Source organism: Phyllobates terribilis, unplaced genomic scaffold, assembly GCF_046119375.1.
Source record: "Phyllobates terribilis strain yellow unplaced genomic scaffold, ASM4611937v1 Scaffold_7__3_contigs__length_470593459, whole genome shotgun sequence".
Lineage (NCBI taxonomy): Eukaryota > Metazoa > Chordata > Amphibia > Anura > Dendrobatidae > Phyllobates > Phyllobates terribilis.
This window is the reverse complement of record NW_027362767.1, coordinates 413,741,967-413,754,349: the sequence shown is the minus strand read 5'-3', so window position 1 is coordinate 413,754,349 and position 12,383 is coordinate 413,741,967. Positions and strand designations below refer to the sequence as shown.

Genomic DNA, 12,383 nt, shown 5'->3' with positions numbered 1-12,383 from the left:
CGTGTTGAACCTGGTTGTCCAGCAATTTTTAGCCCACTATCCCGGACTAGATGGCCTTCTGCAGAGGGCACGGTCGCTGTGTGCTCACTTCCACTGTTCTCATCCCGCAGCTCAACGACTTACATCTCTACAGAAGTCGTTGGGCCTGCCAGTTCACCGGCTGAAATGCGATGTGCTGACATGGTGGAATTCAACTCTGCACATGTTGTAGCGACTGTGGCAGCACCGACAAGCCCTGGTGCAATACGTTCTGACGTATAGCCTGGTCCAACGAGATCCAGAGGTGGGGCAAATCACGCTGCAGAAGTGATCTCAGATCAGGGACCTATGAAGTTGACGCGCCCCCTGGGCCGTGGGGTACCCGGAGCCGGGCCGGTAGACGCTGGGGGTTGCAGTCACTGTGGCGGCGTCCCGGTCCGTAACCCATGGCGGTCAATCCAAAGGTAATTTGAGTATATGGATTTTATAATGTCCGACTACGCCACCTGTGGAGTGCGGCCAAAAAGGCCGCCGCTGCGGAACAGTCCTCTGAAGCTGGTGGTTTTGGAACAATGGTATTATTACTCCCCACAGGAAGAGTATAGCTTCAGGCCAGTGTGGGTGGATGATGGTGGTTGTAGGGCAGGGAGTCAGTAATGAACACAGAGTCCGTGTGATGCAGTCCCAAGATCTTTACTCACAGTTGTTGCATTCCAGATTACAGGTACAAGAGCAATCTCCCCCGTCGTGCTGTGCATACTCAGTGAGGGGCTCAGTCCACCCCCAGATAGCTCCGGAGTACTTAGCAGGACCCCCTTCTGTGTGTCCTTTCTCTGGCCTTCTCCCTGCACCTCACACCTAGTGACACTTCTATACGGTATCCTCGGGCCTTGGTGGGCGATGTGTGCTCCGTCCCCTGGGTCTTATGTGACTACCTTGTTAGTGAGACTGGTGTGGACTTTGGCCTGCAGTACATGAAATTCTGCAGCCTCCGGTTTCTAGTTGAGCCTTGCTGTTTCTCTGCTAGTTGAGGGACCGGTTCCCCTTATCTGGCCTGACCCCTCTACCTCCTGGTAGCAGCGGGCGTACGGGTGGGCTTCTGCACGGCCCATACCCCTAGGGTCCCTTCGGTTCCTGGAGCCTTCCTGCTCCCACTCCTCTCTTCTCTCCTTCAGTCCTGGGCCTCCCAGGCTAGGCCCGCCTCCGGAGCAGAGCTCATGCAGAGCCTCTGCTCCTGTCACTTCTCCTCCTCTGACTGGCTTGCTCTTTCTAAGATGGCTTCCTATTTATACTCTCCCTGTCATGCGCTCCCCTAAGCTGCTTTCTCCACCCACACCCACTACATAGGAACCTCCCACCAGCTATGGACCTGGGACTGTGCTCTCCCTTAGGAGCAATCTCGCCCTACCCCCACTGCGGGTATGTGTTGGATGCAGGTTTTAGGGTCCCGAGCCATACTCCTTCCTTACCTGAGGGTGAGATACCACACCTCTGGGTGAGATGCAGTACCTCTGTGGCGACTGAACCCTCAGGGGTGCCACACACCCTTCTGCACAGTTTTAAAATGGCGACGAAGATGTTTAGTGCTGATGACGATGCCATTATCAGCATGACTATTCCGGTGATTTACATGCTGGAGCACACGTTAAGCAGAATTCAGAGTCAGGTGGTGGGACAAGAGAAGGTGGAGGAAGTAGAGGAGGAGTCGTATGCGGAAGGGATAACATCTCCAAGGTCCAGACGGTCGGCAGCACCAAGTTGGCAGCCATGGGAGGGTGGGGGAGAGGGATTAACCAGGGCACATGGTAGCAGCCAAACTGTTGAGGAAGGTGCAGGAGCCGAGGAAGAAGTGGAGGACGAACTGGCGATGGGCATGTAAGACTCATCAGATGAGGGAGACCTTGATCACATTTCTGTTGTGCGAGGTTGGGGGGAGAGGGCAGAAGAAGGAAGCATGATTCTTACCTTGCTACCAACACAACAAGGACTTGGTCCTCCTGGATGCGCAAGACACATGAGTGCCTTCTTGCTGCACTACCTGCAACATGACCCTCGGATTGTCAGAATTCGAAGTAATCCCGACTACTGGGTTGACTCACTCTTAGATCCCCGGTACAAAAGTAAATTTGCCGAAATAATTCCTGCCATAGAAAGGGATTCACGCATGCAGGAGTATCAACAGAGGCTGTTGCAGAATCTTACATGTGCTTTTCCACAAAACACCAGTGGTGCACGTAGTGAATCTCACAGTTATAACTTGCAAACCGTGGGACTATTGAGTCTTCATCACTCTAACCATACCAGTAACACAGTATCTGCTGGTAACAGCAATTTTGTGGAATCGTTTCACCACTTTTTTAGACCATCCTTTCTAAGGCCACAGGAGACAAGAAGTCTGACACATTGTCAACGCCTAGAGAGGATGGTACAGGAGTATCTCCAAGTGAACATCGAAGCTATGACTGTGTCACTGGACCCTTGCTCATTTTGGGCTTCCAATCTGGAAAAATGGCCGGAGCTCGCCACTCACGCCTTGGAGATCTTGTCATGCCCTGCAGCCAGCGTTCTCTCTGAACGTGTGTTCAAGCGCTGCTGGCGGTGTGCTGACAGATAAGCGCACGCGGCTGTCCACTGAGAATGTAGACAGACAAACGTTCATAAAGATGAACAAATCATGGATCTGCAATGACTTTTCTACCCCTGTATCATCCTGGGGAGACTAAAAGCTTGAGGATTTGGTAAAATCACCTCACCGACCGTTTTAAGCAACTCTGAGGCAATTGATGCCACTTAAGTGGTGTCTGTGCCACAATTTTTGGAAAAAATGGAGACTCTTTTTGGAGTTCCCTTGCTGTGTTTTACGTGACGTTGGCATCGTCAATTCCAGGTGGGTTGGGTTGCTCCCCCCCCTTTTAACTGTAAGAAACTACATACACTATGGCTTGGGGTAACACAGATGGTTGAGTCTGAAGAGCTGTTTACTCAGAGGTCTGCTCCAAAGCTTCAGTGTCTGTTAGTCAGCGTAGAATTTTTAACTGCATCTAGCCTAGGCAATACTTTGGGCGTAGTAGCCCAGCTGCGAAGCAAGCTGCACCGCCTGTTTATCTAATAAGAATTTTTAAATGCATCTAGCCTAGGCAGACTGTGGGGACACCCAAACAAACCCAGACACTCAGCCCCCCTACCGCCCCCCTTTCCTTGACAATAAAATAATGTAACTCTTACAACTGGATGGGTGAGGATCGGTCACAGCTTTATTAACTCTTTATACTCATTCCATTAGAAAGGCATTTTATTTCTAAAATAATTCAGCTTGTTGCAGCATGCCCTGGGTCTCCACACCGGCAAGTTGGCCAACAAGTGTAACTCTCCAACATGTCCTTTCTATTTCCAGGCCACGGAGGATCCTGAGTACTCGTATGCAGGACTCTGACCCCCATTCATCACTCTTAATGCTTCTTCCACTCCGTCCTGGAGTCCGGACAGGAATATGTCCAGTCCAATATCCATTAAGTGAACACCGTCGGGCCGTATGAGGCCTACTTTATCTCCTTCCAGTTGTCGGTGTTGTATCACTACACCGCCTCTGTCTCATATAAATTTTGCCATCCGAATATTTATTACCTGCCTTGTCCGTTCGATGGCCGTGATGTCTCGCGCACCTTGCCATACCGCTATCGGCACAATCTCTGACCATACTATAGTTAGTTTTGTGAAAAATTCTCTGAAGCGCTCAGTGTCTAGTTTCATGACTGCCATTAGTTATGCGCTCTTGTGATGACCTAGGTCGTTTCCACGGGCCTGTATAACTAAGATGACCGGACCTCTTGCCTCTCTCCCTACCTTGATTACCTCCATTAGTACCTGTGGCTATAGCAGGCCTCTAATACCTCTCCAGTTGAAATATGTGTTATGAAACTCTAATTTCCTCCCGCCTGGGCGGACTTTCCCCCTTTTTTCTGCCCAATATATATACGAGTGGCCTATCACCCACACTGTTGGCTTAGCGTCACCTGTAAAAGAAACAAACCTCGTTAGGATAACAAGTCCTGTCTTATGTATCTCGCCAAACACGTGGATCGCCATCTCCCTATCCTCTGAACTTCCGTTTCTGACAGTCCTGCTCTTGCTGCTTCCGTGGCCGCGCCTATGCGCAATGAGTGTGTCCCTTAATCTTTTGGGGGGTTCCCTGCCGATGTTATGCATCTATTAAATAGCTTGGAACTGATATCTTGATAATGGCGTTCCATCAATGTGTGATAGGAAGAAATTGTTAACCGACTCAGTGTACCGTTTGTGGGTTGTAGAAGTACCCAAGTGGCCCTGCCCGCTGGAACCGTTTTCAATTGGCGTATGCGTAGACGTATTGCATTATTGGCTATGACTACGTCCTGGTGTAATAAGCCTCCACTGGTGGTAATTTTGGATTGAGGGACTAATTCGCTTATGCATAGCGCCCCGAAGAAGGCGATCGCAAATGCAGTAGACAGTAGTGTTGCTTCAAATTGTGAGTGTCATGTTAATGGTGTTAGGGATATGATGTGAGAAATCAGTTTTAGTGACACTGGACAGGACGTCTACACTCCTGACTTGGCTGACCCCATTTCCACCCTTTTATGGATTGTCTGATGATGAATCTCTTTGTCACATCTCCCCAATTCAGTAGTTGGAAGTGAAATGCTACTCCAGTCAGACACCGCTGCGCTGACGCCCCTGATATGCCTCTCATGATTAACTTGTGGAGAAATTCTATGGTGACTTGTAAACTGGCTTGTTCACATTGGTCAACCCATCTGCCTGCTATTAGTCGTGTCCACTCTTCCCGTGCCTTACCGTATGCATGCCACGTCGACGGGGCAACTGACGCTCTGATTAATGGCATCAACTATTCGCCACTAGATCCCATAGGGAGAGTGGGCAACTGTTGCCAGATGGGTGGGCGTTGGGGAGGAGCTCTGTGAAAATCTGGCAATTGTATTGTGATAAAGCGTTAGACCCCTCAGCATCGTGGCTAGCGCGGACTCATGCATTGTGTTTTAGGCACAGGAATGCTAGCCGGCGTAGACAGGAGAGATGCCATCTTATTAATGCAGTGCGCTAGGCTGGTGTTTTTTGTTATGAAGCGTATATTTTTGTTAGCCAGGAGCACGCCCCATATTTCTATTGCTACCACTATTGGGAAGAAAAATTTTTTTCCGGGCTAGATGCAGCTAAAAAATATTATTAATTTCAAAGCTGGTGGAGCTTGGTATAGATGGCCTAATACAATGAGTACCACACCCTGCTACTATGCCCAAAATTATTTTCCAGGCAAGATGCAGCTAAAAGTTATTATTAATTTGAAACCTGGTGGAGCTTAGTATAGATGGCCTAATAGAATGAGTACCACACACTGCTAATATGCCCAATATTAGTTATCAGGCAAGATGCAGCTAAAAATTATTATTAATTTCAAAGCTGGTAAAGCTTAGTATAGATGGCCTAATACAATGAGTACCACACACTGCTACTAAGCCCAAAATTATTTTCCGGGCTAGATGAAGCTAAAAATTACATTGAATTTGCAACCTGGTGGAGGTTAGTATAGATGGACTAATAGAACAAGTCCCACACACTGCTACAAGCCAAAGCCCAAATATTTTTTCAGAGCTAGATGCAGATAAGCATTATATTGAATTTGCAACCTGGTGGAGGTTAGTTATAGATGAACTAATAGAACAAGTCCCACACACTGCTACAAGCCGAAGCCCAAATATTTTTTCAGAGCTGGATGCAGATAAAAATTATATTGAATTTGCAACCTGGTGGAGGTTAGTATAGATGGACTAATAGAACAAGTCCCACACACTGCTACAAGCCGAAGCCCAAATATTTTTTCAGAGCTAGATGCAGATAAACATTATATTGAATTTGCAACCTGGTGGAGGTTAGTATAGATGGACTAATAGAACAAGTCCCACACACCGCTACAAGCCGAAGCCCAAATATTTTTTCAGAGCTAGATGCAGATAAAAATTGTATTGAATTTGCAACCTGGTGGAGGTTAGTATAGATGGACTAATAGAACAAGTCCCACACACTGCTACAAGCCGAAGCCCAAATATTTTTTCAGAGCTAGATGCAGATAAACATTATATTGAATTTTCAACCTGGTGGAGGTTAGTATAGATGGACTAATAGAACAAGTCCCACACACTGCTACAAGCCGAAGCCCAAATATTTTTTCAGAGCTAGATGCAGATAAACATTATATTGAATTTGCAACCTGGTGGAGGTTAGTATAAATGGACTAATAGAACAAGTCCCACACACCGCTACAAGCCGAAGCCCAAATATTTTTTCAGAGCTAGATGCAGATAAGCATTATATTGAATTTGCAACCTGGTGGAGGTAAGTTATAGATGGACTAATAGAACAAGTCCCACACACCGCTACAAGCCGAAGCCCAAATATTTTTTCAGAGCTAGATGCAGATAAACATTATATTGAATTTGCAACTTGGTAGAGGTTAGTATGAATGGACTAATAGAACAAGTCCCACACACTGCTACAAGCCGAAGCCCAAATATTTTTTCAGAGCTAGATGCAGATAAGCATTATATTGAATTTGCAACCTGGTGGAGGTAAGTTATAGATGGACTAATAGAACAAGTCCCACACACCGCTACAAGCCGAAGCCCAAATATTTTTTCAGAGCTAGATGCAGATAAAAATTATTTTGAATTTGCAACCTGGTGGAGGTTAGTATAGATGGACTAATAGAACAAGTCCCACACACTGCTACAAGCCAAAGCCCAAATATTTTTTCAGAGCTAGATGCAGATAAAAATTATATTGAATTTGCAGCCTGGAGGAGGTTAGTATAGATGGACTAATAGAACAAGTCCCACACACTGCTATAAGCCGAAGCCCAAATATTTTTTCAGAGCTAGATGCAGATAAAAATTATATTGAATTTTCAACCTGGTGGAGGTTAGTATAGATGGACTAATATAACAAGTCCCACACACTGCTACAAGCCGAAGCCCAAATAATTTTTCAGAGCTAGATGCAGATAAAAATTATATTGAATTTGCAACCTGGTGGAGGTTAGTATAGATGGACTAATAGAACAAGTCCCACACACTGCTGCAAGCCGAAGCCCAAATATTTTTTCAGAGCTAGATGCAGATAAAAATTATATTCAATTTGCAACCTGGTGGAGGTTAGTATAGATGGACTAATAGAATATTGCTATGCCCAAAATGTTTTACTTCACTAGGTGCAGTAAAAAAATTTGTATTCTATACACAGGTGGTGTAGCTTGCAACTCAGATAGGCTACTCCACTGACTAACACCCACTGCAATAGGCCAAAAAGGATTTGCTTAGCTAGATTTAGCCAAATGCTGTGAAAAAAATCTTGCACAGCACTGGCACAGACCTGCCTGGCAAAAAGTGATAGGAACTGATGTAACTTAGTCCTGAAAAGGACTGCAATTATAATTAGTCTTTACGCCCAACCTATCTATTTAAGAGCACAGACCTGCCTGATAAAAGTCGTAGGAAATGATGTAACCTAGTCCTTAAAAGGACTGCAATCACAACTATTCCCTACTCCCAAGCTATCTGTAGATTTGTGCGAAAATTGGCTTGAAATTAACAAAGTATAGTGCACACAGCAACAGCGGTGCCGTCTAACACGCAGCTTCAGCAGTGAGAAAATGGTGGCGACGGGGAAAATGGCTGGGTCTTATAGGGCAAGGACATGTGACATACACTGCCAATGACACATGCCCTTGCTTGTGTGAAAAAAGCAGTTCGCTCCGTGTGTGCCCTGCTGATAGGCTAACAGATTGCACCTCCCCACTGTAAATGCGGGAAAGGGAAAAAAAATGGAGATCTTCATTATTTCTGCAGAGATCCATCCCCTGCCCCTCCCCCCACCCCGCTGTACACTCAAACTGCGTATTAACATTAATTTTCAGCATTACTGAGACAAAATCCAGTTATGATTTTGGTGCACGAACAGTTATCGAACATAACCTCGAACAGCCGAATTTTTTTCAAATCGTTCGGGTTCGCCTAACGGCTCGAACACCGCCCAAAACAGCTCGAATTTGAGATTGGCGAACAGTTTGAGTCGAACACCGCTCATCTCTAGTCACAACTATCACACTGGCCTTACCTTAGAGGAGGAACACTACACTCCATTAGAGAAGTGCAGCATTCCTGCGGCGGTCGAACCCTCAGGGGCACCACAGTGGAACTTATCCAGCAAAAAGAAAACAGCCTTATATAGCTCTAGTGAGCAAAAAATGAAAAAAGACAATTTTTCCAAAATTTTCAAATGCATAAATTACAGTGAACCTGACAAGAGATTTATGCTGCCAAAACCATGGGCAAATAGCGGGGTATACTAAGAAGGGTTCACTTTGTTTCAAATAATATAGCTATTAGTGGGGAAGTTAAAATATAACTTTTAAAGCTTCCAATAAAAATCTGGACATAGGACCCTCTAATCTGGATCAGTGATGTGGGGGAACTACTTGGACCTTTCTCTTACTCCTTTGAAAAGCTGGGTGAGAAAGTTCCTTTTCTTATTATTGTTATGGATGTGTTATGCTATTCTACAGGTATTTATATTAATTGGCATGATTCAGTCCTATCCCTTTGCAAACACCACTAACATTTAAACGTTTAAAGCTGCTAATGTGCCAGATAAATTAGGTGTGAATATGGTCATTATGAAGGCATGGGGCCTTCCGTGGGCGTAACACTGCTCAGACAACGCAGAGTGAGGGTAAAACAGCATGACAATACTTTATTGAACAACAATGCGGACAATAAACCCACAGAACAGTCCCAGCAAATACCCAAGATAGTACAACATTACACAGTCTCACCCTTCCTTCTCCGCCTGCCTGGGATAGAACAGCTGCGGCTTTGGAGACTTCCGGGACCAACTACCTCAACCAGTGGCTCCCCACATCTGGCAGGCCCCCACAGACAGGAGGTGGCTGTAAGCTTAGGAAGCTAGCAGTCCATCGAGGTACAAGGCCAGGGGACCCGAGGGTCCCAACCTGGCCTCTCTGAGAGTTTCAATGGGGCCAGATGACCGGTGGGTCCCAATCTGGCTTCTCTGAATGTCTCCGTGGGTTGCAGGCGACCGGTGGGTCCCTCTTGGCAACCCCAAACAACATATCCATGAGGCCAGGTGACTTCTTCGTCCCAACCCTGGTCTCCCCAAAATGTATCCATGGTCTCTCTGATGGTTAATGGAGCAGATCTGAATCTTTCCAGTCAGGGCCGTACCCTTACGCTAGAGTCATGTAGAATACAAATCTGTGTCTCTTTGGGTAATGCCATGCAATCCATCTACTTTCCTGAAGGATGTCTCTCATTCTCCTTGTAAAGTATTTCTGATTCTCTGTCCCAAGTCTGACTGCTACAAAAACACATGTCCCTTCTGCTTCTCTGGGCTCAGCCCCCTGAATGGCAAAACTGCTCTCCCCCTCCCCCTCCCAAGCTAAGTGTGCATTAGTGGAGGTATCTTTCTCAGGTGACGTCATCACCTGCGTCTAAATGTGAGACTCCCTTTGGTGTAGGCACCGCTGGATCTTCTTTCTACACTTACACAATGTGCCTAGACAATTTTTTGAACAATGGTTAGAGGCTCCTGAGATACTAAGGAGATTAGTGGAATGCTGGACACTTTGCAAGTTAAATTAGTGTACATAAACTGACGAGCGAGGAAATCATTAGTAAAACACACCCATCGTCACAGTCATTACTGTCACCAATTGTTGCTGAACTCCTGTGCTTGGTCGGCATTACAATAATTGGAGATGTTGAGGATGAAAGTGTACCCCATCTTATTGTTGGTATAAAAGGATAGGTGTCACCTGGTGTAGTGTCTTGGAGGGTTTCAGATTTGACTAATAATAGAGGAGCACCTTGTGTGCTTTTATATGCTGCCTGTCTTTTTGCTAATTTTGGCAATTGGTATTTTATCTAATTGATTTATTAAAAGTTATAGTTTAGCTACTCCACTAATTGCTATACCATTCAAAACCACGGGCAGCATGAATCAGACTCTGGTTGAGTTATCGCAGCCTTGTATGTTCCACTGTGAAATGCTGCAACGTTTCATTGAAAGTATATATGAAAAAGCTGACCCAGAAACTTAACATTTCTGGGATTTAGTTTAAGGCCGGTGAGAACAGAAGATATTCCAGGCAATCTCCAAGGTGTTCCTGGAGTGTTCATATATTTATAGGCTTCATGAATATAGACGTTCCATACATAAATTTAAAGCACCAGTCAAGTATTTTTTTTTCTGTCATATACTCACTTTCCGCTGCCTTCATCGGTTTCCCCGCCCCTCCGGTCCGTCTCCTGTGAAAAGTAACCTGTCGGCAGCTCCAGTGTCTGCTGGAGCGCATCGGAGAACACATTTCAATACAATTCTATGAGAGCCTCGTTCTGGCTATCATAGACTTGGGTTGAGAGCTTGTGAGTGGATCTTCTGACTTCTGAATGTTAAAAACTGTGCTCACAAGATGGCGCAGCGGGACTGGAGCGGTGCTGGAAATCGGGGAAGACGCCGGAGAGTGAGTATATAACTGGGGAAAGGGGGGGTTAAAGCTCCACTCCAGCGCTGAAAAAAAACAAAACCGCTGGACTGATGCTTTAAGTGTTTCTTGCATCATAGAAAATAGCAGAATTTATAGCTAAGTAATAAGTAAATGAAACTCACTGTATCCACGCAATTCATATATATCAGCAATGTGAGTATCAATTAATAAAGCTTAACTTTTAATATAAATTAATAAATATACACAGAAACACACACACATCAATATAAAAAAATAGTGGTGCTTTACAATAGTAGTGCTTTACCTCCTTCCTAATACTAACATTTTCTATACACACATAGGGAAATAGGGAGAGACCTGTTAGTCTAGGCAGTCAGAAGTCAGTTAGCCAGTTAGTCTAGGCAGAGAGATTAGAATTAGGCCTCTTAGACTAGTCATTTTAGATGTATGGTCCCTGGCAGGTTCTTCAAAACATGCGCGGCAGCGTTTCAAAGTACAACATGTAAGGTTGCAATAATGCCAGTAGTGTCTGATTCATGCTGCCTGTGGTAACCTAGTTATTGAGGGAGAAAAATAGATCAACTTAGATTTTTTTTCTTCCATCTTATGACACTGGCTGTCATAAAACAACAGAATGCATTTGCTTTACACTTCCCGATCCTCCTTCTAAAAGCTGTTTTGACGTCTTTATTCTTTAGGCTGTAAATAAGTGGGTTGAGCATGGGGACGATCGCCGTGTTAAACAAAGAATACAGCTTTTTGGAGCCTATGCTATTACTTGGTAATGAATATTGAAATATCAACGTTGTGTAGAGCAACACGATGACTGTGAGGTGGGAAGAACAAGTGTAGAAGGCTTTTCTTCTACCAATACTGGAACGTATCTTCACTATGGTGATAATTATAAAGATATAGGACGTTAAAATGAGAAGAAATGGAATAAGGGTATACACAATCAGTCCTTGAATATCAGACAGTCTTTCCAATATTGTGAGGTCACTGCAGGCAATTTCCATGAAGGGGACAAGGTCACAACAGAAGTGGTCAATTACATTGGTGGAAAAACAAGAGATCTTGGATACTAGCCAGACAAAAGGAATGACTTGTAGAAAGCCAAAGATCCAACAAAATGAGACCAACAGAAGACATATCTTAAAGTTCATAATAATGTTATAATTTAAGGGCCTACAAATAGCCACATATCGGTCATAGCTCATGACCGTCAGTATGAAAAGTCCATGTCCTGATAAGGATGCAAATACATAAAACTGTACCATACAGGCCAGATAGACCACAGTGTTATCTCCAGTGAGGAACGTTAGAAGGATCTTATGTAGGGTGACTGTGGAAGAAGTCATGTCTACTACGGACAAGTTAGCAAGGAAGAAATACATGGGAGTGTGAAGATGGGAGTCCAGGCAGACCAGGAGAAGAAGACTCATATTCCCAACAAGAACAATGAGATAAATGAGTAACGTGAGAACAAATATCGGAGCCTGGAGCTGAGGAACATCAGATATTCCTTTTATAATAAAATAGGTAATAATTGTTTGATTTTGCTTCATTTTTGCATTTGTTTATGATACCTGCAATAAGACATAATTAACAGTTACTATTACACATGATAAAATTTTAATTAATTTCTAGTACTGGATTTACATTTTCATTCCTTCTTTGGAGACATACAGAGATATAGAAAGAATAGAACTCTGTATTACTCAGCCCTTGTATGAAGCTATGATATTGCCAAGTACATAAGACCAAAGTAACAATAGCAGTCAAATAGAAGTGATGTGCCAATCTAAGGTGTTTAAGTAAACATATTATA

The 12,383-nt window shown here is 44.5% G+C and overlaps 1 protein-coding gene across 1 annotated transcript; it reads right to left on the bottom strand.

Annotated features, from left to right (window-relative positions):
• Window positions 1–9,895: 9,895 nt before the first annotated feature.
• Window positions 9,896–12,120, bottom strand: LOC141155566 (olfactory receptor 5B12-like). Its single transcript, XM_073642435.1, has 2 exons — window positions 11,205–12,120; window positions 9,896–9,921 (listed from the first exon to the last, which is right to left on the bottom strand). The coding sequence occupies exons 1-2, from the start codon at window positions 12,118–12,120 to the stop codon at window positions 9,896–9,898; spliced, it is 942 nt and encodes a 313-aa protein (XP_073498536.1).
• Window positions 12,121–12,383: the final 263 nt, after the last annotated feature.